This window comes from Monopterus albus, unplaced genomic scaffold, assembly GCF_001952655.1.
Source record: "Monopterus albus unplaced genomic scaffold, M_albus_1.0 scaffold65.1, whole genome shotgun sequence".
Lineage (NCBI taxonomy): Eukaryota > Metazoa > Chordata > Actinopteri > Synbranchiformes > Synbranchidae > Monopterus > Monopterus albus.
In genome coordinates this window covers 148,487-169,443 of record NW_018127945.1, presented here as the reverse complement: position 1 = coordinate 169,443, position 20,957 = coordinate 148,487, and the positions used below count along the sequence as shown (strand labels likewise).

The 20,957-nt window shown below is 43.8% G+C and overlaps 2 protein-coding genes across 5 annotated transcripts in view; one reads left to right on the top strand and one right to left on the bottom strand.

Moving 5' to 3' along the window:
* bmal1a (basic helix-loop-helix ARNT like 1a) overlaps positions 1 to 11,760 on the top strand; it is a 41,803-nt gene extending 30,043 nt beyond the window's left edge. For all 3 annotated transcript variants that reach the window (XM_020604296.1, XM_020604294.1, XM_020604295.1), the window contains 8 exons: positions 2,639 to 2,885; positions 2,981 to 3,087; positions 3,964 to 4,114; positions 4,250 to 4,329; positions 4,457 to 4,565; positions 5,093 to 5,186; positions 7,709 to 7,802; positions 7,913 to 11,760. In XM_020604296.1, coding sequence (XP_020459952.1) covers positions 2,639 to 2,885; positions 2,981 to 3,087; positions 3,964 to 4,114; positions 4,250 to 4,329; positions 4,457 to 4,565; positions 5,093 to 5,186; positions 7,709 to 7,802; positions 7,913 to 8,070 — 1,040 coding nt within the window. In that variant the 3' untranslated portion in view covers positions 8,071 to 11,760. The remainder of the gene's footprint in view (positions 1 to 2,638; positions 2,886 to 2,980; positions 3,088 to 3,963; positions 4,115 to 4,249; positions 4,330 to 4,456; positions 4,566 to 5,092; positions 5,187 to 7,708; positions 7,803 to 7,912) is intronic.
* A 3,693-nt stretch (positions 11,761 to 15,453) lies between these two features.
* LOC109962547 (BTB/POZ domain-containing protein 10-like) overlaps positions 15,454 to 20,957 on the bottom strand; it is a 17,523-nt gene continuing 12,019 nt past the window's right edge. For both annotated transcript variants that reach the window (XM_020604378.1, XM_020604379.1), the window contains exons 5-8: positions 19,842 to 19,962; positions 18,111 to 18,308; positions 16,936 to 17,046; positions 15,454 to 16,143 (exon numbers count right to left, since the gene is read on the bottom strand). In XM_020604378.1, the coding sequence (XP_020460034.1) occupies positions 15,656 to 16,143; positions 16,936 to 17,046; positions 18,111 to 18,308; positions 19,842 to 19,962 (918 nt within the window). In that variant the 3' untranslated portion in view covers positions 15,454 to 15,655. The remainder of the gene's footprint in view (positions 16,144 to 16,935; positions 17,047 to 18,110; positions 18,309 to 19,841; positions 19,963 to 20,957) is intronic.

The following is a 20,957-nucleotide window of genomic DNA, read 5'->3' as shown; positions in this document are numbered from 1 at the left end:
GAGGACGTCCCCACGTCACTCGTTCGGGCTAAGCCCGGCCGGGCCCCGTGGGGGGAGGCCCGGCCACCAGGCGCTCGCATTCGAGCCCCAACCCCGGGCCTGGCTCCAGGGTGGGGCCCCGGCTGCGCCATGCCGGGCGACGTCACGGGACTAGATCTTGGTCTTGGTCTTGGTTGTGGTGGTTCACATTTAACTTGGAATGGATAAAACTGCCATTTCAGTTTATACTTAAACTAGTAATGATAAAATACATGAAGTAGGATACAAGCACAACACAGCTCTGTTTGAAGATTCAGTTTTCACTTTGATAAGATACAATCCCCACACTTGTGCTGGTGCATTTTCGTGGGGACCAAATCTTGCAGTAATATTTATTAGATTCGATGCGATTCAACTTTATTGTCATTACCATGTACAAGTACAAGGCAAGAAAATGCAGTTTAGCATCTAACCAGAAGTGAAATAACATCCTGCTTGCACTGATGAGTCCAGTGGATTTCTACTAACCAGGCAAACATGCCAGAGTTAACTTTATAGACCAAACAGTTTAGGTGTGATAGCACCTAATAACTGTACACAGTAATTTCAGCAGCGGAAACTCTCACAGATTAAAGATTCATGTTCTAGGTGGAAGCAAAGGCAGGATTTTTAGTCATTCACAAGAGATATTTTCTACTGTGTCAGTACTATAGTGTTATACTGTTTGAACTACATCAGTTATTTAAAAAGTCCTCAGACAACTTCTGTTACTTTAAATAACAGACCACGGGAGAGTCAGTTGAGCCATAATGCATTTAACTACATTGTGCATTATTCAAACCAGCATGAAGTTGTCTGTTAATGACCCTTCCTCAAGCTTTTTCCAGCTGTCCAGCTCCTTGCGTCTGTGCTGCAGTAGCCAGAAAGTAAATGAAACGTATGGCTGTCTGCAGGTCACCCTGCATACTCACCAGTGGAGAGAACTGGGATGTAAATGAAATGTCTTTATAGTCAGAAAAAAGATTTCCAGGTCAAGCCCAGGCTCATGGCCCACATTGGTAGTGTCACCATCCTTGTTGAATTTTCTTGTGTTTAGCTGAATATTTCATACACACAAATGTTTTTCTTCCTCTGATTTTTGTGCTTTGTGTTTCACAGTGGGGGAAAAAATAGAGCACTCGCATTATAAACTGGCTAAACTCCTCAAGAGCTTAAAGTGGCACAATTACCTTTTATTTTTGTGTAGAATCTTTTATCCAAACTTTTATTCGGATGCAATGTTTTTTAAAACAAAACAAATGAGCCATTCACAGAAGTTCATCATGACCAGTGCAAATATCCCTTCTCAGTAATAAATATCATATTACATAAAAAAAATGCAAAGTGAAGAGAATACAGCTGCTCTCACACACAGTCACAGATGTTTGTCTGGGACATTAGACTAAAATAGTTGTTAGGGTTACAAAACGAGCATGAGGTGTAGAAAAGACTACTGCTCCAGTTTGATTAGCTGTGATCCTTTAGTCCTGAACTTGGCTGAACTCTTTACTGTAGTTGTTGGCAGGAGATTAAAGTACCATCCCTAAAAGAAGTAACCTAGATAATTGAGTGTTCTAATTTTAAACCTTGGACTGTGAGGAACGTAATGCTTGGACTTCAGCCAAGCCTGAGCTTTTTCTTATCGACTTCATGATGAAGTGAGGGAAAATTCTAGAGGAGTTTCAAAGGTTACTTGTGTCTCTTCCAAGGAAGAATGTTGCTCCTGTGTGAAGCTGTGGACTTCTTAAAAAGTAACTAATCATGGCTGTTAATTTTCTCACTTAGTGGATTCATTTTGAAATTAACAATTTTGCCATCACAGTCATTTACAGATGATCTACAAATTCCTGCAATGATAAACTTGCATTAAAGAGTGTCTTAAACAGTACTGTTGTCTGAAAATGATTTTAGATATTTATTATGTAGTATGTTGACACCAAGGTATATGGATGTAGAATGTAAGTAGTAAGTCAAAGCAGATTTGGAAAATAAAGCAGATGCTATTTTTATTGTAGTTTCACCAGAAGACATTAAAATGCCAATATTTAACATTTTCAATGTGAGAATGTTTTAATCTCATCAGTTTTGAATAATTACAAATGGAAATGTTTTAATATATTTAAACTCCCTTTTACCTTAAAATTTTATAGTATTCAATTATAAAGGAAAAAAAGCTTAATTCATTTTTTGCCTGTTACACTAAGTCCTACATATTGCTGGGCATTGAACTTCAGTACTTTTATGATATTGATTGAATTACGTCATTTCAATTCCTTGCCATTTTACAATACAATGGCAAAATAAAACGTATTATTTTTTGTTAAAATTGATTTTATAAAATTGGTTTAGAAAAAATTATCGATTAGGAACCGGTATCGAAGTCAAGGTATCGATACTGATGTCAGATATTTTAGAGTGATACTCAGCCCTGGTCTTAAATAATCTTCAAGACAGCATAAAAAAAATCTTAAATCTGGCTTTATAAATTACACAATAATCAACTCAACCCCTGTCAGGTTCAGTTCACTAAACTGTAATAACTTCCACAGCGTTTGATGACGAGATAGTAGTTCCTCTTTAATTCCAGTTCCAACCTCTTACACTTCTCCTCTCTTTCCAGCGGACCGTAAAAGCTTCTGCACCATCCACAGCACGGGCTACCTGAAGAGCTGGCCACCCACTAAGATGGGACTCGACGAGGACAACGAGTCTGACAATGAGGGCTGCAACCTGAGCTGCCTGGTGGCCATCGGTCGCCTGCACCCGCACATTGTCCCCCAGCCCAGCCTAGCTGACATCAGGGTCAAGCCTACAGAGTACGTCTCCCGGCATGCCATCGATGGCAAATTCGTCTTTGTTGACCAAAGGTGAGACCCAGTAGAAGTGGGGGAGGTTTAACAGGGTGGTATTTCATCTGTAACCTGAACACAACCTCCCTGTCTGTGTCTGTTTGTTCCACCAGAGCCACAGCCATCCTAGCCTACTTGCCCCAAGAGCTGCTGGGAACCTCCTTCTATGAGTATTTCCACCAGGATGACATTGGCCACCTGGCCGAGTGCCACAGACAAGGTACCTGCTGAGAGACGGGCACAGTAACTGAAAGAGCTTAACAGAGAAAGGGCTTGCCAACCAGCATCTGGTGGCTGGTCCTCAACCAGCCCAAAAAAATTACCATGGGCTCACCACCCGCAGGGAGAGCCATCAGGGTCCAGTGCACTGAGCAGGAGAGGTCAGGGACCTAGGCTTGTCAGTCCCCTGACATAACAGACTGAGTTGAAATGTCTTTGGCGAGGAAGGAGCCTGGGCTGGTATGGTAGTTGGTGCCAATTTGTTGTTATAAGGCTCATCTCCATGCACAGTACTGACTCTGAAACCAACTTCCTGTAAGGTGTCTAGAATGGCACCAACTAGGTGTGGGGGTACTTATCAGGCCCTGATTGGGCGCTGTGGTGTTAGTGTGTTGGAGTCTCCCAGGAAGACGTCCCCAGGGAATGAGAGGGTCACCTCCACCTGGCTGTTGCTAAGATAAAGGCTCTGACTGCTATCTGTGCTTATGAACCAAATAAATGTTCAGAGAAATCCCCCCTCTGGGTGACTCTGTTTAGGGTCGTTGAAAAGGTTCCACATGGGGACGTTCTGTTGGGGATGGTGACCTTCAACATGCACTGAGTGAAGCAGCTGGAATGCGAGTCAGCACCTCTAAGCCTGAGGTTGTGGTTCTCTGCAGATTGCATACCCCACCTGAGGGAGTTCATGTATTACCCAGGCTTGTTCTTGAGTGAGGGCAAAATGGAGTGGTCTTAACCTGCTGCCCCTGCAGCCAATTTCGTACGAGAGGCAGAAAACGAATGGATAAATGGAAGTCATTGAGTGAAATCATGTTCTCTGTGTTTTTCTACTCACCCTTTATTCACACACTTACTGTTTTAACCTTGCTGTTTATAGTGCTACAGATGAGAGAGAAGATAAATACCAACTGTTACAAATTCAAGATCAAGGACGGCTCATTCATCACGCTGAGGAGCCGATGGTTCAGCTTCATGAACCCGTGGACCAAGGAGGTGGAGTACATCGTCTCCACCAACACTGTTGTGTCGTAAGTATTGGAGGACACACAAACACACATTTCTAAAATTGATTTATTTGTAGTTGAACTAGATTTTTTTTTTATTTTAAAGCTGCACACACTTGGCTGTGAAATACCAGAACCATTGCATGTTTGTTTGTCCAGGTGTCCTATGATAGAAGGATCAGACTACCCTCAGTCTGCTGCCTCACCACAGATCATGGACAGTGTTCTCACCTCAGAGGGTAAACGCTGTTTAAACCTTTTAGCACTCCAAGTTTGGCTGATTTATCAAAAATCACACAACCCTCATCAGTCACATTGTGAAACAGTTTTGAATTCTCTTTGTCCTGATTGCTGTTTGAATGCTAGGTGGGGGGAGGCGGGCGCTGCAGACTGTGCCTGGTATCCCTGGTGGCACGAGAGCGGGAGCTGGCAAGATCGGGCGCATGATTGCAGAGGAAGTGATGGAGATCCAGAGGTGAGAGCAGATGAAACTATGCACTTCTATCCTGAAACCAGCCGAGCTGAAAACGTCTGTTTGGTCCTCTGATGTAAAATGCCTGTGGCCTAGTTTGTAATGTTCAGTGGAACACTGGTTAAACTGTATAACAAAGTGATACTCTCTGAAGATGATGATGCAGGTGAAACACTTTTACAGAACAGACATTTTATGTAGTGAATAATTCCTGATCTTTAGAAAAATGTGCAGCAATAAGATGTAGTAGTACCATAAGCTGTTCACAGTGTAAATAGGACAGTCCACACTTGTGCTGACTCAGATAGCTGCTGTGCTACTTTCCCCACTCACACTGTAGATTGCTGTAGAGGTAATCTGCATGTATTGTCATGGCAACGCTGACAAATTCAGTGCAAATGTTAAAAAGCTGCATGTAGGTCACATGTCTAGTTCGAGACATTTGGAGCTGATAAGAGCAGGTTTTGCAGTCAGATGCGAGTGTGAGGTGTGTTTCAGAATCACCACAGCCGTCTGTCTGTCTCTGTCAGGATTCGAGGATCCTCCCCCTCCAGCTGCGGCTCAAGCCCTCTGAACATCACCAGCACTCCTCCACCTGACACCTGCTCCCCAGGGGGAAAGAAGGTGATGTGCACCACTTCTGTTGTCCACATCTTCATTTCACTAAAGCCCTGCAGGCCTCTGAAGGCAGAAGACACATTTGTTCATAAATCTACAGCCTCTGATTTGAGAAGTTCCTCACCAGAGCGTTGTGCCATCATGCACGGCTGTGCACTATTTTCTTTCTTTAAATTGCATATAAATGAAACCAGGCTGTTACAGAACAACCCCATGCAATCCTACACACATCATTCCTGGTCCGTTATGACTCAGTATTTGGCTGTTTTAGTGGGAGATGTCATTTAACAGTATGGTGTGTCAGTTTATAACGTGAGGCAGTAGAGATGACACTGTAGCATTGGACTCATGTAGTCATGTAAATGTCCTCAGCATTTTTTAAATTTATTTCTGTCATTTAGAAGTTAAAAACCAACTCCGTCTGCCTCTGCCAGCTACCTTTGATACGTCTGTGTAGATATTTGCTCTTTTTTTGCCTGAACATTACTATTGTCACTACTTCACTAGCACAGTCACATCTGTTCTCCTCGATAACAGACGACGACACCTCAGTCTAAATGACATCTCTCAGCTCTCGGGCAGCTCTGAGCCACGTGTGTTAACAGGTATATCTCACACAGTTCTTTCTAGGTTGATGTAAACCTGCTGAGACGTGGCACTTACAGTGCCTTGCGAAAGTATTCGGCCCCCTTGAACTTTGCGACCTTTTGCCACATTTCAGGCTTCAAACATAAAGATATAAAACTGTAATTTTTTGTGAAGAATCAACAACAAGTGGGACACAATCATGAAGTGGAACGAAATTTATTGGATATGTCAAACTTTTTTAACAAATAAAAAAACTGAAAAATTGGGCATGCAAAATTATTCAGCCCCCTTAAGTTAATACTTTGTAGCGCCACCTTTTGCTGCGATTACAGCTGTAAGTCGCTTGGGGTATGTCTCTATCAGTTTTGCACATCGAGAGACGGAAATTTTTGCCCATTCCTCCTTGCAAAACAGCTCGAGCTCAGTGAGATTGGATGGAGAGCGTTTGTGAACAGCAGTTTTCAGTTCTTTCCACAGATTCTCGATTGGATTCAGGTCTGGACTTTGACTTGGCCATTCTAACACCTGGATATGTTTATTTGTGAACCATTCCATTGTAGATTTTGCTTTATGTTTTGGATCATTGTCTTGTTGGAAGACAAATCTCCGTCCCAGTCTCAGGTCTTTTGCAGACTCCATCAGGTTTCCATCCAGAATGGTCCTGTATTTGGCTCCATCCATCTTCCCATCAATTTTAACCATCTTCCCTGTCCCTGCTGAAGAAAACCAGGCCCAAACCATGATGCTGCCACCACCATGTTTGACAGTGGGGATGGTGTGTTCAGGGTGATGAGCTGTGTTGCTTTTACGCCAAACATAACGTTTTGCATTGTTGCCAAAAAGTTCGATTTTGGTTTCATCTGACCAGAGCACCTTCTTCCACATGTTTGGTGTGTCTCCCAGGTGGCTTGTGGCAAACTTTAAACGACACTTTTTATGGATATCTTTAAGAAATGGCTTTCTTCTTGCCACTCTTCCATAAAGGCCAGATTTGTGCAGTATACGACTGATTGTTGTCCTATGGACAGAGTCTCCCACCTCAGCTGTAGATCTCTGCAGTTCATCCAGAGTGATCATGGGCCTCTTGGCTGCATCTCTGATCAGTCTTCTCCTTGTATGAGCTGAAAGTTTAGAGGGACGGCCAGGTCTTGGTAGATTTGCAGTGGTCTGATACTCCTTCCATTTCAATATTATCACTTGCACAGTGCTCCTTGGGATGTTTAAAGCTTGGGAAATCTTTTTGTATCCAAATCCGGCTTTAAACTTCTCCACAACAGTATCTCGGACCTGCCTGGTGTGTTCCTTGTTCTTCATGATGCTCTCTGCGCTTTAAACAGACCTCTGAGACTATCACAGTGCAGGTGCTTTTTTATTTGTTAAAAACGTTTGAAATATCCAATAAATTTCGTTCCACTTCATGATTGTGTCCCACTTGTTGTTGATTCTTCACAAAAAATTACAGTTTTATATCTTTATGTTTGAAGCCTGAAATGTGGCAAAAGGTCGCAAAGTTCAAGGGGGCCGAATACTTTCGCAAGGCACTGTAAATGTAGTATCTGTCATTTTATTTTGAAGGGAATGTGCTGAAGTGCAGGGTCTGAAGAAAATGTAACCTGTATATCATTTCCTCATTTTATTATAGCTTGCCTTGTTTAAATGTATTTAACCTCTCATCAGCTTTTTGCTTCTGCTGCTGTAAAATGTGAATTTCCCCCCAGGAGTCAATGAAATCATATATTACAGTTATGTTAAAACTGCTTGCTACCTTCATAATTCTCAAAACAAAATCTAGTGACATGACAGTTCATAATGCTGAAAAGGACGTGGATGACCCTCGGGTAACACGTGGTTCCCATGAGCCCCAGCGTCCATCCTTTGAGGACAACACACACACACATTTACAGCTCAGGGTGAAACTGATCTGTGTGTCACAACTTTAGATTCAGAATGGAGGGACACCAGAGCTGCCAAGCACAGGAATCATTCCTGGACCTGATTCTGTTGGTTACCCCTACTCCAACCAGTCTATCATGAGTGAGTTGTACACAGACAAAACACACTTTCTATACCATTTCATTGGGTTTATTTGGCTGTTCATTTCCCCACCTCCTTTTTTTTTCCTCAACAACTTGTACTCCACCCAGGTGATAACTCCCACCTGAGCATAGACATCATGGACGAGCCCGGTTCCAGCAGCCCCAGCAATGACGAGGCAGCCATGGCAGTCATCATGTCCCTGCTGGAGGCGGACGCTGGCCTCGGTGGCCCCGTTGACTTCAGCGACCTGCCCTGGCCTTTGTGAGGAGCCTGGAAGGGAAGAAGCAGAGAGGGACAAAAACGGAGAATGTCCCTCTTTGCACCAGAGCCACTGATGGAGAGAGTTCGGTCAGGTTGAAGTCTGGCTCTCATGTTTCCCGCCCACTGCACACAACTACGCTGAAAAAATGTTCATCTTAACTAGTTCTTTTTTTTTGTTAACTGAAAGGAGACTATTCTCTGAACATTATTGAGCACAGTTAAGTTTGGATGGCTCTTGCTGCTGTTCAGATTCCACTCCTACTTTGTGATTCTTCATTCCCTGCCAGTGGACCTGAATTTCATCCAGGCAGAAGGATTTTTCTAGAAAACGTCTGTTCCACATGAGGTGCTAAGATGATCAGTTTTTGTTGTGCTAGTTGTCTGTAGATGAGGCATTCACTGACATGACCATAGTGAGAGAGCATTACTCTGGCAAATGGAATCACAGGTGAGTTACAGGTGTGTGGTGCTAATGTGTCCGCTGACAGACTGAGCTCAGTCTAACAGTGGCTCTGGGTTAGGGTTCCTCACCAGCCCCGAGACATTCACAGACACTGATTGAAGTGTGATGTGCGTTGGAGCGGTGCTGGGGTGGGGGAGTGCTTGAGCTCTGCCTCCCGCCACAGCCCTCCCAACATCTCTAACTGTATGTTCGAGTCTCCTAGTAGGATGTCAGTGCTGTACAAACACTGGTGCACTTCCAGCAGCTGATCTTCGAAATCAGCGTGGGAAATGAGCATGTGGCAGTTATCCTCTGGAGATTTGCTTGGAATATATATAAAGTCCTGTATTCCCACAATTCCACATACATGTATTTCGGTTCAGTTAAATAATGATATCTGATATGAAAAAGCCACCTAGCTTCTGTTTCCTTGACTAACATGAACATTAACAACTTTTTCTCCAAGTGGTTCTAAACTTTTTCTCTAAATTGTAGTGAACCAGAAGAGAAGAGCAGATTCTCTTTTTTTTTTCCTGAGTTTAAAACACAAGCCAAAAGGATCTGCCTAAAACTACCTGCAACGTGTTAGTTGTGATGATACTTTTTAAAGCTGTCCAAAAATACTGCTCATACAGTTCGTTTTGCTGCACCCGGTGATTCACAGGACTTGCTCAGTAGAGGTCTTCACAAGTCCAGTTAGGGGTCCCATCCTAAATGAGCCGCTGTAACACCAACCTGATGGACATAAAAAAAGGAACGCTGATCTGAAAGGGACGGTAGTTTCAGACGGGAGTCCCAAAGACCATAACGTCAACGCTGTTGGCAGCATGATGCACCACAGTTGAATAAATATTAAAGCTTGAAATTGAATGTTGAGGCTCTTCCAATTTAAACTGAACCAAATGGCTCAAACCTTGAAGATTGTTTCTGACATACAGAAAATAACACATTTTACAATCTTTGCTTGTATTATGGTTTGAGTGCATGAGAAGAGACCAGAGGAGGTATGGGTCCTTCACACAACCCAAGTAGACCGAATAGAATTTGAACCCCATTTGTTACCAGAACCCCAGGTGGCTCTGTGCGGACCTCTACTGCTTTGTTGTCTGTGTGTGCTCCATTTCAGCTGCCCAACCCCTGGAAGACTTTCAGTTTGCATAATGAGCAGCTAGCGATAGAACAGGGGACAGCAGGAGTGAATCAGTCTTGAATGGGGGCACTGGAGGTTAGGTGAGTCTGTTGAAAGCAGCAGTGTGAAGGGGTGGGGGGGGACTGGGGATTCACAGCTGTAGGGCTCAGCTTCCCTCTGCAGGTGTTTGCCAATCTCAGAAGAGAGCAATTCACCTGCAAACCAAGACAATTCAAGTGCTCCTCCTTGAGGAAATGTTGTTCACTGCCATTGCACTGAGGCCTGCTCCTCACACACTTGCTTTTTATAGTTAAACATGTGGTCAGGGTCACAGGGTCTCCACCTGCTCCTCCTCTTCTACACAGTCCCCATGTGAAGCACTTAAGATGCAGTAAGACTGCCAGCCACTGAACTGGATTTCCTCTCTAGGAGAACTGACTCTGGGTCAGTTTTCCAAGCCTATATGTCTTTTCCACAGTGATATGAATATTTCAAAACTGGCCCAAGATGTCTAAAATTGGTGCCTGGGCTCAGATTGAGCCCTGGGAGAAGAAAATGGGAAGAGGTCACCGTCTCATTTGTTTGGCTGAGGTTGGGACGAGTTCAAGTCAGATACCTCAGAGTTTAATGATTCTGCAAGATCAACAGTATGTGGATAAAAAAAACAACAACTTGAAGTTCCTCTTAAATTTGCTTTGTTCAGCACTTATTAATGTAATTGTCAACACAAACTACCTTTTTAGCAGCGAGGGCTATAATGTAGATGGGGGCAGGGCAAATACAGGAACAGATGAGAGTTGGTACAGTCTGTGATCATATCCTGTGACAGCAGACGGAATCAGGAGGGGCAGCCACCAGTGTCTGAACGCTGTGCTTCACGTCCAGGTCCACTGTCCCTCCATGAGGAGTTACCTCAGCATGCCACGAGCCTGCTCCTACGCCTTTTTGTTGTTAGCTGGGTTGGAGGCAGACGTGTCAGTAGGAGTGTCATGGCTGAAAATGACTGTGTGGAATATGTTTTGGGCTATAACACTTTCTGCATGCATTGAATTTTCAGAATGCATTTGTGAAATTATTTCAACTAATGCAAAAAAATGAGAAGCATTTTAGCAAACTTTAAACTTTATATCATCTCAAATATACAGAGCAAATATTTAAAGAAATGGTTTTGTCTGGACTCCAGAAGCCTAGCAGCCACTTTGTGAAGGCTAGTGGGATGGGATCCAAATTAAAAACATCTTTTTGAAATGGGGGGTTCTGTCCTGCACTTGTCAGTGATGTGTTTTAATACATTTTCCAAACAAGTGCATAATATGATGTTCTAAATTATACTGCTTCTACATTTAACATAAGCTAGTCATTATTTTATGCAGGCGCTACGTTTGCATATTCGTATGCATTTTAAAATTTGCACTGCATCCTAAATACAGTTGTAGCCCCAGTTTGTGCCTCTTATATATTATCTCAAGTCATAGAACTAAGCCAGCAGCTTTTTCTGAAAGACAAATACCCTGCAGTTTCAAACCCAGGAGGCTGTACAACAGTGTACAGCTGTTCTGAAGGTGTTCGAAGACTCATCTGACCTTCTGGGTTCAAAATAGTCTCTCTCATGATTCAAAATTACTATTATATTGAACTTTGTTTCATCTCTTTCCCCTAAACCAGGCAGTTGGAGATGTTCACTTTGTAAAATACAACTGTGTTGCTGTTGCTGATGGGGGGGGGGAAATCAGCAGAATTAGAGGAGGCTGGTTGGTGGGTGGTCAAACCACACCCACACAGCCCTAATGAAACCATTAACCCACTTTAAAAGTAGGGTTGGTGATTTCTTCTAGAAGATTTTTTTTTTTTTTTTACAGATCTTGAAATTGTCTTCACCTTTTGGCCATGAAAACATTAAATGCATTATGCACAACAAAGAAAGATCCGTCATCTGTGGCAGCAGCAGGGCTGAAAAACATCTGGCTGATGGATGGCCCACCTGCCTGTCAATCTACTTCCTACCTGCGTGTGTCCTGCCCGTGTGATCAGGGCAAGAGCCTCCCACAAGGTGCTGCAGTTGCAGGCTGATGTGTTACCACTGTTTTGATAACTAAAGCTAACGAGCTACGGCAGAGAAGGTTCCCACAGCAGCATTCGTTCTCAAACATTGTTACAGGCCAGGTCTTCCCCTTTAGGACATAGAGCCTTATAGGAAATGTTGTTGTTGCCAGAAGCTGTGACCTGTGTGTGCAGTGTGAGAGCAAGAAGATCATTGCCGGGAACAGACTCCTTTTACATGCAGCCAGACAGCAGGCAGCTCTAAGTGTATAGATGGGATTGTAATGCAGTTAACTGGGCATCAAAGGCCACATGCAGTGTCCGTGTTACAAGCCTGTGTTTTGAACAGAGTTAGCTGGCCTCCCTCTTCACTTCTCCCCACCTTCTAAGGCCAGTTAAGACTGCCAGCCAGGGCTAAAGCAATTTAGCCATAAACCAGAGGTTCCCCAACTATGGATCAGGGCTGCAGGTCTGGGCGGGTAACACTGTATTCGAGAAAGTTACAACTAAAAAGAAGTTGGATGCTGCAACATGAGTTTGGCTTTCGAACGACAACTGAGGGAACAAAAGGGGCTGAAAGGTGACACCATGGTGGCCGAGTTTCTACTGGACATGTAATTATCGGTTTTGTTTTGGGGGCATTTGTTCTTTTCCTGAAGTCTGTAGTAGTCGGGCAGTGTTTAGAAGTCAGAACGAAAGAGTGGGATTTCTTCGGTTGTCTACTTTCAAAGTCAAGCTTCCTCTTGCTGGTTTTTCCAGGATCGCAAACCCTACCTTTAAGATTTTTTGTATTTTAAGGTCTTGAAATCCTAAATTTAATCTTGTTTTTTTGTTTTGTTTTGTTTGTTTTTGTTATAACTGATTAATATCATAGAAATTTTTTTTGTTTTGTTTTGTCTGACAAACTGAGCAGTGACATCATTTCTGACCTCCATCTTTATCTGGTTTAGGAATCGTAGTCACAATTTAAGAAATTTAAAAAAAATTGAAGTCTGAGGAACCTGGGCATATTTTTCACCAGTAATTAGATGCTGTTCAGCAACGTTCGTGGTTTGTTCAAGATTATGGGGATTTGTCTTGCAGAAGATGAAACGAGGCACAAACTGAGGTCACATCAGTCCAGTGTTTTCTTTCCATATGGGCAGAAAGTTTTTAACTGTAGCTTGACATCAACCGGCTGTGGTGGGCATTTGACAGTCCTTTAAAATGACATCCTGGGATGCAAAATGGTGTAATTTGGACAGGTGTAACAGTTCCTGCCATACACACCTGTGCATCCCGTGGTTGGTGTGTTCATTTGGGTTGCTGCAGGACTGTTGAATCTCTGCTGATCCTGGGCTCCGCCCCTTCCTCTCCTCCTCCAATCAGGCAGCAGCTGGCGAGAGTTCTTCTGTATCTGTTGTAGTGATTTTCTGTTTCAATTGTTTTACGCTTCACACTACAGTAAAGTGTTCTCCATGTTGATATACCCCTCCCCACCTGACAATAATGTATCAGATCTTTAATTATTATCATGTTAAGAGTATACTTTATGCAAATATGAGTATGATGTGTATTGTATGTATCAGTGAAATATTTTTAAAATAAAATCATTTCTCTGTCACTGTGGACTCGCAGTGTCATAGTTGCCATTTATGTTTTTTTGTTTGTTTTTTTTTAAACTGCTCTGTATAGTTTTTTTTTGTTTAGCTGGTGAAGGTCTTCATGATGGTCTACACCTGAACTGTGCCTTCTGCCAATCACTGCAGCCCAGTGATATTTTTATATGTTGCCATGTAGCCGCTGGCAAGTCTGCCCTACAGTAACGCTGGCCCTGGTGCACACCAGCACAGCTGAATGGAGGTCAGTGAGTGATACAATCGTTTCTGCAGTATGTTTGTACATGGCTAATGCTCAGAGCTCTTAGGTGAAAGCATAATTTAAAATGGCCTTTTTGGTAACAGGAAATGAATATTCAGCCTCTCAGAAACCCTGTGAGCACATTCATTTTCTGGCCCCCAAAAGTAATTTAAAGCTGGAGCATATACTTTGATTATATAATGCAAGTGATCCGTCAGAGCAGAAGTAACATATGCATATTTAATCTCCAGTCTCCATTCCTGAGTCAGGCCATCGCTTGCTCTCTCTCAGTTAATGAACATGTATTTTGTCTGGTGCCAAATCTTCAGAAAACCTCCCAAAATAGTTCAAAAGTTAAACCTCAGAAGGCTTCTGGTTTACGTTCTGTGCGTCTTAATGAGGATGGCTGGAGAACAGCTACAGGACTGTGTATATATATATGTCTCTGGCTTCACAGCTATTGGCACAAGATGAAGATGAATTCACTTGAATGGTTGAAGGTCAAAACCCAAGACTCTGCTGCCGGTGTGTATTAACATCGCATATCTGGTTACAGTATTGCTTAAAGGACTCGGTCTCAATTTCCATCCTGTCTCCAATGATTTCCATGATGTGAAGACAGAGTAATGTGTGTAATGCTGCACCAGCCGTGATTCAGAGTAGTCATTCTACTCTGAGCAGGTCGGCGTACACAAGCCTGTGTCGCCCATTACGCATCTTACAACTAATACCTGGTATAAAGTGTCAGTATGAAGACCAGTACCAGCGTAGGACACAGCATTCTGGTCATTCACATAAGTAAAAATTCATGCAATCCAGTACTGGCAGTCTTTAAATATTGTTGAATATCTTAAACTAAACCATGCATCACATTTTATAAGTTGATCGTGTGAATGTGAATCTGCGGAGTGACTGGTAACAGCGGCTACTCAGCAGCTATGTTTTAGTGTTTAGTAACATACTTATAAAGCTGAGTTCTTCCCTTCATCAGGTGCAATAGATATCCTCATGTGGTGGAGGCTGGTCACACAGCAGCTTTGTAATATTACTGATCACTATTAGCTGAATTATACTTTTTTTTTTTTTGCCATTGGCAAACATTTTACTGTCATGTGAGCTTGTGCTTGTTTAGGTGAAACCTTTAGTCAGTCAAGATGTGGGAACGATGTTGACCTCCACCAACAGGACAATTAATGACATTACTCCTCGATTCAAATATGAAGATTTATGGTCACAGTTACAAATCAATTGTTAAAGTGGTCTTGTAGCACTAATACATGAGAACCACATCTGCTTGCTTTACTTTTGAAAATAATTATAAATAAGTGACTTACAAGGGAGTAGTGAATACTATTTATTAGAAAAACATCTTTCGTGACAGCCTGTGTGCTCATAGCAGTGGTGTGGGTGTGTTTTTCAGAGCTCAGTCAGGACTCAAGTAGGAGTGCAGCAAGAAAAAAAAACAAAACACAGACTTACAAAGAAACTAGGAACCAAATCAACTGGTACAAACTGCAGAACAAGAGGAACATCAGAAGAATTCAGGTCCATGTTATGTAAAACAACTCCATCCATACATTCACAAATGCATCTGCCTGCCTGGCCCTCACATCCACTTTCCAGTGAGGTACAGTATATCCCAGCAGCACAGCACGCTCACTTGCTTCATTATTGTGTAATACAGTACTCTGTCTTTTCACATGTATACAGAATGCAGAGAGGAGGAGGCCTGCTTGTGTGATATTATCCAGTTGTTCAGATGCTGTGTGAGAAAAGCTGCAGCACTGGTGTTTGGCCACTCAGGAGCAGGAGGAGGTGATGGGGACGAGGGGGGGACCAAGCTTGCATTCACACTGAAAGCAATAAGTGGAACTTTCAGCTGAGAACAGCTGGACAGTGTGCTTGATGGCTGCGGCAGCAGGCCAATCGGATTTCTGTGCTTCACTGAGTCACTATGTTCCAAGTTCTCTGAGCCTTTTACTAGAATACGAGTCTCACAATCGATGCTGAGAGAACAGTTGTGTCTAAAAGTTCTCTTTAGTGATTTGAAGCTCTGACTGTCTCAGTGTAGTGGTGTGAATAAAAGTGCTTGTTGTTGGCAGTGTGAACACAGGAACAGAGACAGAGGTGAAGTGTCTCTCACGCAGACGATGGCGGAGTGTCGGGGTCTGGCTCGTAGTGGTAAGAGGCCTGAGTGTGACTGCTGCTGTGCTGCTGCTGGTTGCTGTGGGCCAGACTGTGCGTGCCCTGGCTCGCACTGTCCTGAGACTGCTGGGTTGGGCCCTCGAACACCTGTGCTAACTGGGGGGCCATGCTGCTCTCCAGCCCCTGGCCGAGTACCAGGTGCTGGGGGTCGCTGACTGCCGGCGGGTGAGGCAAAGTGTCCAGCTCATCCACCTGAGGCCCTGGAGGGTGCATGACCACCAGCTGGTCCTGGGGAATGTCCGCAGCGGCTGCGGCCAGGTTAGTGGTGGACTTGGACTTGACACACTGGAAGTCAACGTGACGACTCTTTCCTTCCTCTTTCTCCCAGGACATACGGATGAAGGGACGCTGAACATAGTTGTAGATGACCTCCGGGCGCCCTCCAGGACGCCGCTTCACCTTCTCTTTGTAAGTCGGGTAGCCTGGAAGACAGACAGGAATGACAGCTGATGTTTAAGGAAACAACTGCAGCTGTCTGGTTGGAGTTAAAAAGACTGGCTGTACGTTTTGGGACATATGTTGATTATAATACCATTCTCATGTATGTATGTATGTAAATACATAGCTTGAGATAGCAGCTGGTAAGCTAACAATTAGCCTGGCTCAGTCCAAAGGTAACAAAACCAGGCTATCAACAACTCTAAAGCTTGTCGACTGACACAGTATATCTCATTTGTTCCCAAGTGTATGGGTCAGGCTGCAAGAAATGAATGGTCTTGGTCAAGAAGTAGTCAGGAACAAACCCCCTTGTCAAATGGTGAACTATTCCTTAGTGTTTTACCATTAAGCTAGTCCTTGAATCTGACATTTCATTCATTCTTTTGTTGTGGAACCTCCTGCCTCTGGTTCTGCCATTAAGGCAGACTGATGATGTGTGCCGACAAATAATACAGAAAAGCTTGGGAAAGGAGTCCGCTCTGTGAGCCAGAGGAAAGGCTGTAGGATTTCTCCTGAACTAGCGAAACTACTTCCATGACTGAAACATGCTCTTCTGTCGAGGTTTGTTGGCCCGCCATGGAAGTAAACAGCTAAGGACAAAAACTTAAGGAAAACAGTGTGACCAGTTGTGAAACACTGTGCAGTGTTGCTCCCATCTGAAGCAGAAGCAGAAGAACCCCCCCACTGAGAACCCCCAGTGAACGTTGCATACAGGATTCTGACTATAAATACTGGTTATTAGACGACACAGGACAAAATCCACTTTGGCTCAGTACCTTCTATTCCTAGTCGGATCTTCTTCAGTCCTCGGTCCTTCAGCACAGACTTGGCCACGTCTCGGTTCTCGATGTATTTGAAGAAGCGGTACAGTTTGGTGCTGTAGATGACTGTTAGAGAAGAGAGACAGTGTAAACATAAAGAGAGCATCTGAAGGCAGTGCTCCTCTTGTGACTTAAACTGTGGAATCTTTAACTTACTGACCAACTTACCCTTAGTCGGGTACAGCCGCACAGTGGAGACTCAACTAGTCCAGTTGGCCATCACATGGACTTATTACCGTGTCAGCAGGTTAATTATTCCAAATTTCTATCAATAATATGTCTACAGTGGCGGTTTTTGGCACGGGCGAACCGGGCAGCCGCCCGGGGCGGCATTTTTTCATGACACGTGGGGGGGGCGGCACAAGCACTTGGAAAGAAAATACTCTGCGCCGCTAAGCGGTTTTCTATTATCTATCATATGTGGCGCCCCTGCTGGATGAGAAGGTGCCGTGCACAGAAGCTGTGTGAGGGGAGGGGGTGGGGGTGCAGGGGGAGAGTTCAACGTAGAACCGCCACTGTATGTCTATATTACACAGTTGGGTAAAAACGAAGTAAAAATCAGCTGGTTCAGTGATCGTTTGTGTCCAATGCAAATAATGTTCAAGTTATTTCTTTTTAGCTGCTACAGACTCAAAACAAAGTGACACCACAGGCTGCTCTAACTGCTCTTTGCCCTTCTCGTCACATCCTGTTTTTGAGTGGCAGTGTAAACTTCTGCTGTTTCAAACAGTACAAGGCTAGTGTTAGTGTTAACCCTCTCCGTCTCACAAAGCCAAACTGATGTTTGTCTCTCTGGGCAAAAGAACGCGACCTCTGTGTCAGACTTTCAGCTGACAAGAGCTCCACCATGGCTGGCTGACACCACATCCTGTCCTATTTTCATCAGACAATGTATAAGTGTGCCTTCAATAACTATAATGTACATCGTACCAATAAGTTAGCATCGGAGCCCTTGATACTTTTCACCACAGAAATGTGAAGCTGCTGCTGTAACACACAGCAGCTTCACATCAGTAGATCTGATATCTGTGGTGGTGTCAGGTTAACTATGAAGCTGACTTGCTGCTACCAAAAAGAGGTCACCTGCTGTGCTAACTGTGTCACTGGCAGAGAGGATGACAATAGCTTACTCTGTGAGTACTCCTCTCCCATCTGTGGAGGGTACTCTTCGTCCCAGTCCACCACGTCATCGTCGGTCAGCACCACCACGTGGCACTCCCTCTCTCCGCTCTGAGCGCTGGCCACCATCAGCGGCAGCACCATCTCCTCCAGGTAACACTCAAACTGATGCCGGGCCCCGTCATTAGACAGCTCGTGCATCAGGGCGCCTGGGCAGGGAGGACAGACAGCACGGTCAAGAAATGATACTGCGCTCATGTACTTTTCCAGCCAGCATAACCAAAGAAAGTGTTACTGTCTGAATCAAATTTGAACCTGAAATGTCATCATGAGTAGCACTTTGTTACTGTTCACATGGAATAGTAGATATGTACTTTTTTCTGCTTAGTATTAATATGGTTTTTACCTGTTTTGATTATATTCAGATGGAGCAAAATGGTAGTAAAAAGGTCTGTGTTCACCCCAATCATCCAAACAGTCAGAGTTGTGTTAAGCCAGATTAATATAAAGACACACAGACACACCTACAGAAGTTCAAACAGCAGCATAACACACAAAATGAGCCAGCTGCTAGCAGGCACAAAAGGATAGTGAATATAAACAGGAACTGTGTTTACAAGGAAACAGGGCAGGGCACCTTTGATCCACTGACAACGAGACAATCATTATTCACTGTCATTAGTAAGGGTACAAGGACCTGGAAGTAAACAGAAACAGCAGAGCTATAATCTGTTTTATGGCTGTTTCCATAAACTTTAGAAGCTTACACATGGACCATACATAAGCTTTGAATGACCTTCTGTAAATAGTAATATTACCAGTTTACTTCCACTATAGTACAATATCCTCTTCTGAGCAGGGCAGTGTACTTATGGACCATTCTGGTTCCACAGCCTGTTGGGACCTAAATATTACCTCTGTAATCCTGCTTAAACACATCAAATGTGTTTAGAAGACAGTAAGCCATGGTTCACATGTTCAACCTTAGCCTGGGTTTTTTCAGCAACTGATTTAAAATAGACTATTAACCACAAAACTGTAAGAAGCACAAACTACTGGCTACAAATCACGAAAGACACTCTGTCACTACAAGGATCAGACCTGTGCACCTTGGTGGTGTCATGCCTGTGTAACCAGCAATACATCTCAAAAGTTAAGCATGACCTACTTAGAGCCCAACGCTCACTGCAGTCTGAGCTGAGGCTGCTCCTCCCGCACACAGACACAAACACGAGGTACCATATGCACGACAATGACAAATATCCCCAAAAACACATGCAGCATGCAACACTGTGACCAACGTGATATCATAGGTATGTTCAACGCAGATCTCAGCAGACACTGATGCAAACAGAGCAACGTCACACTTTCTCCATACATTCACCTCATTCACAATGACAACATAAAGGTCTCCATCTATTTTTAGCTCTGATTAGGAACTGACATTAACTGCTACACTGGCAGTACATCCATCAACAACAATGCCCCCAATGCTGTCTAAACTCTAAAAACGAGTCAGTAGCCATCTGGAGCCATCTAGTGTACAGTGATGCTCAACATTGTGCAATAAAAATAAAGGTCCGCGTGATCTTCTCTCAAGCAGTAAGACAATAACAACGAAAATGGCCTGTGCTCCACACTCACCAAACCCAGTACCTCCACAGAACTACATCAGCACCGCTCAACAGTTCAGACAGCAAGTCAGCAGCTCATCCAGCAGCATGCACATCCAGTTTACTCACTGAGGTCTCTGCACTTGATGGTGCTGTAGTTGAAGGAGATACAGAGGTAGTCACATGCCTCCCTCAGCTCGGGAATGGAAACGCCGTCAGGGCAGCGGATTATCCCCGACTTGTAGTAATCCTGCCATTATCAACAGCACACACACACACACACACGTATGCACACACATACACAGTGAAATGAAAAAATGTGTGGAATGGCGAGTGTTTAAGCTCACGCACTGGAGAGAAAAAGAGACGCCATTACTGATGCTGCTCCACTCACACAGGCGGCAGAGAAAGAGAGCTTGATGAAGAGGAGGGAGGGAGAGATGAAGAGCAAGAAGTGATGAAAGTCAAACACAACGTCACAGGAGAGAGAGAGAGAGAGAGAGAGGGATGGGGGGATGGGGGCTACCAACATCATTTTCCCTGCCCGCTCCACTTTCCCTCCTCTGTGCGTGTGTGCGTGTGAAGCCTGTGTCAAATGAGACGCTCCTGTTTCCCTGGAGAGTTTCCACTCAGACACTAGAGGCTGGGAGGAGACCCAGAGCACCACTCGCTCCCTGTTCCACCTGACTGCTTCACTCAGTCTCTTGACTCCTTGGGTTCCGTTTAATGCCAAGAGACAAACACAGTCACGCCATAATCCATTATGTCATAACCACAATCAAGCAATTGTCAACCATTTAGTAACACACTCACAGAAATCAGAGGCAAATGGATATTGTGCTGCACTTGCCAGACACATTTTGGAAACGGCATATGAACAGAAGCTAACCAGGAATGCTTTTAGGAGTCTCTTCAATCCACACCAGCCTGTCCACTCGTGCCCCATCTTGATGCTGTTGCCATGTTTTGTTCCCCTAATGATGATACTGCAATTTCCTGCCATCTCCAAATCATGTTGTGGTAACAGAGTGAGTGGGAATAAATACACAGCAAGTGCATAGAAATGTGTACACTGTAAAGCAATTCTCTAAATACAACCTTATTTAAAATGCTGTGTTTGGTGTAAACTAATACTTTAGCTTATTCTTGACCTTGGAAGGAGCATTTGAGTAAAGCATTCAGACCCAGGTGGTTTTAACACTAGAGGATGGGAGGGGGAAGAAAACAAATATATATATATATATA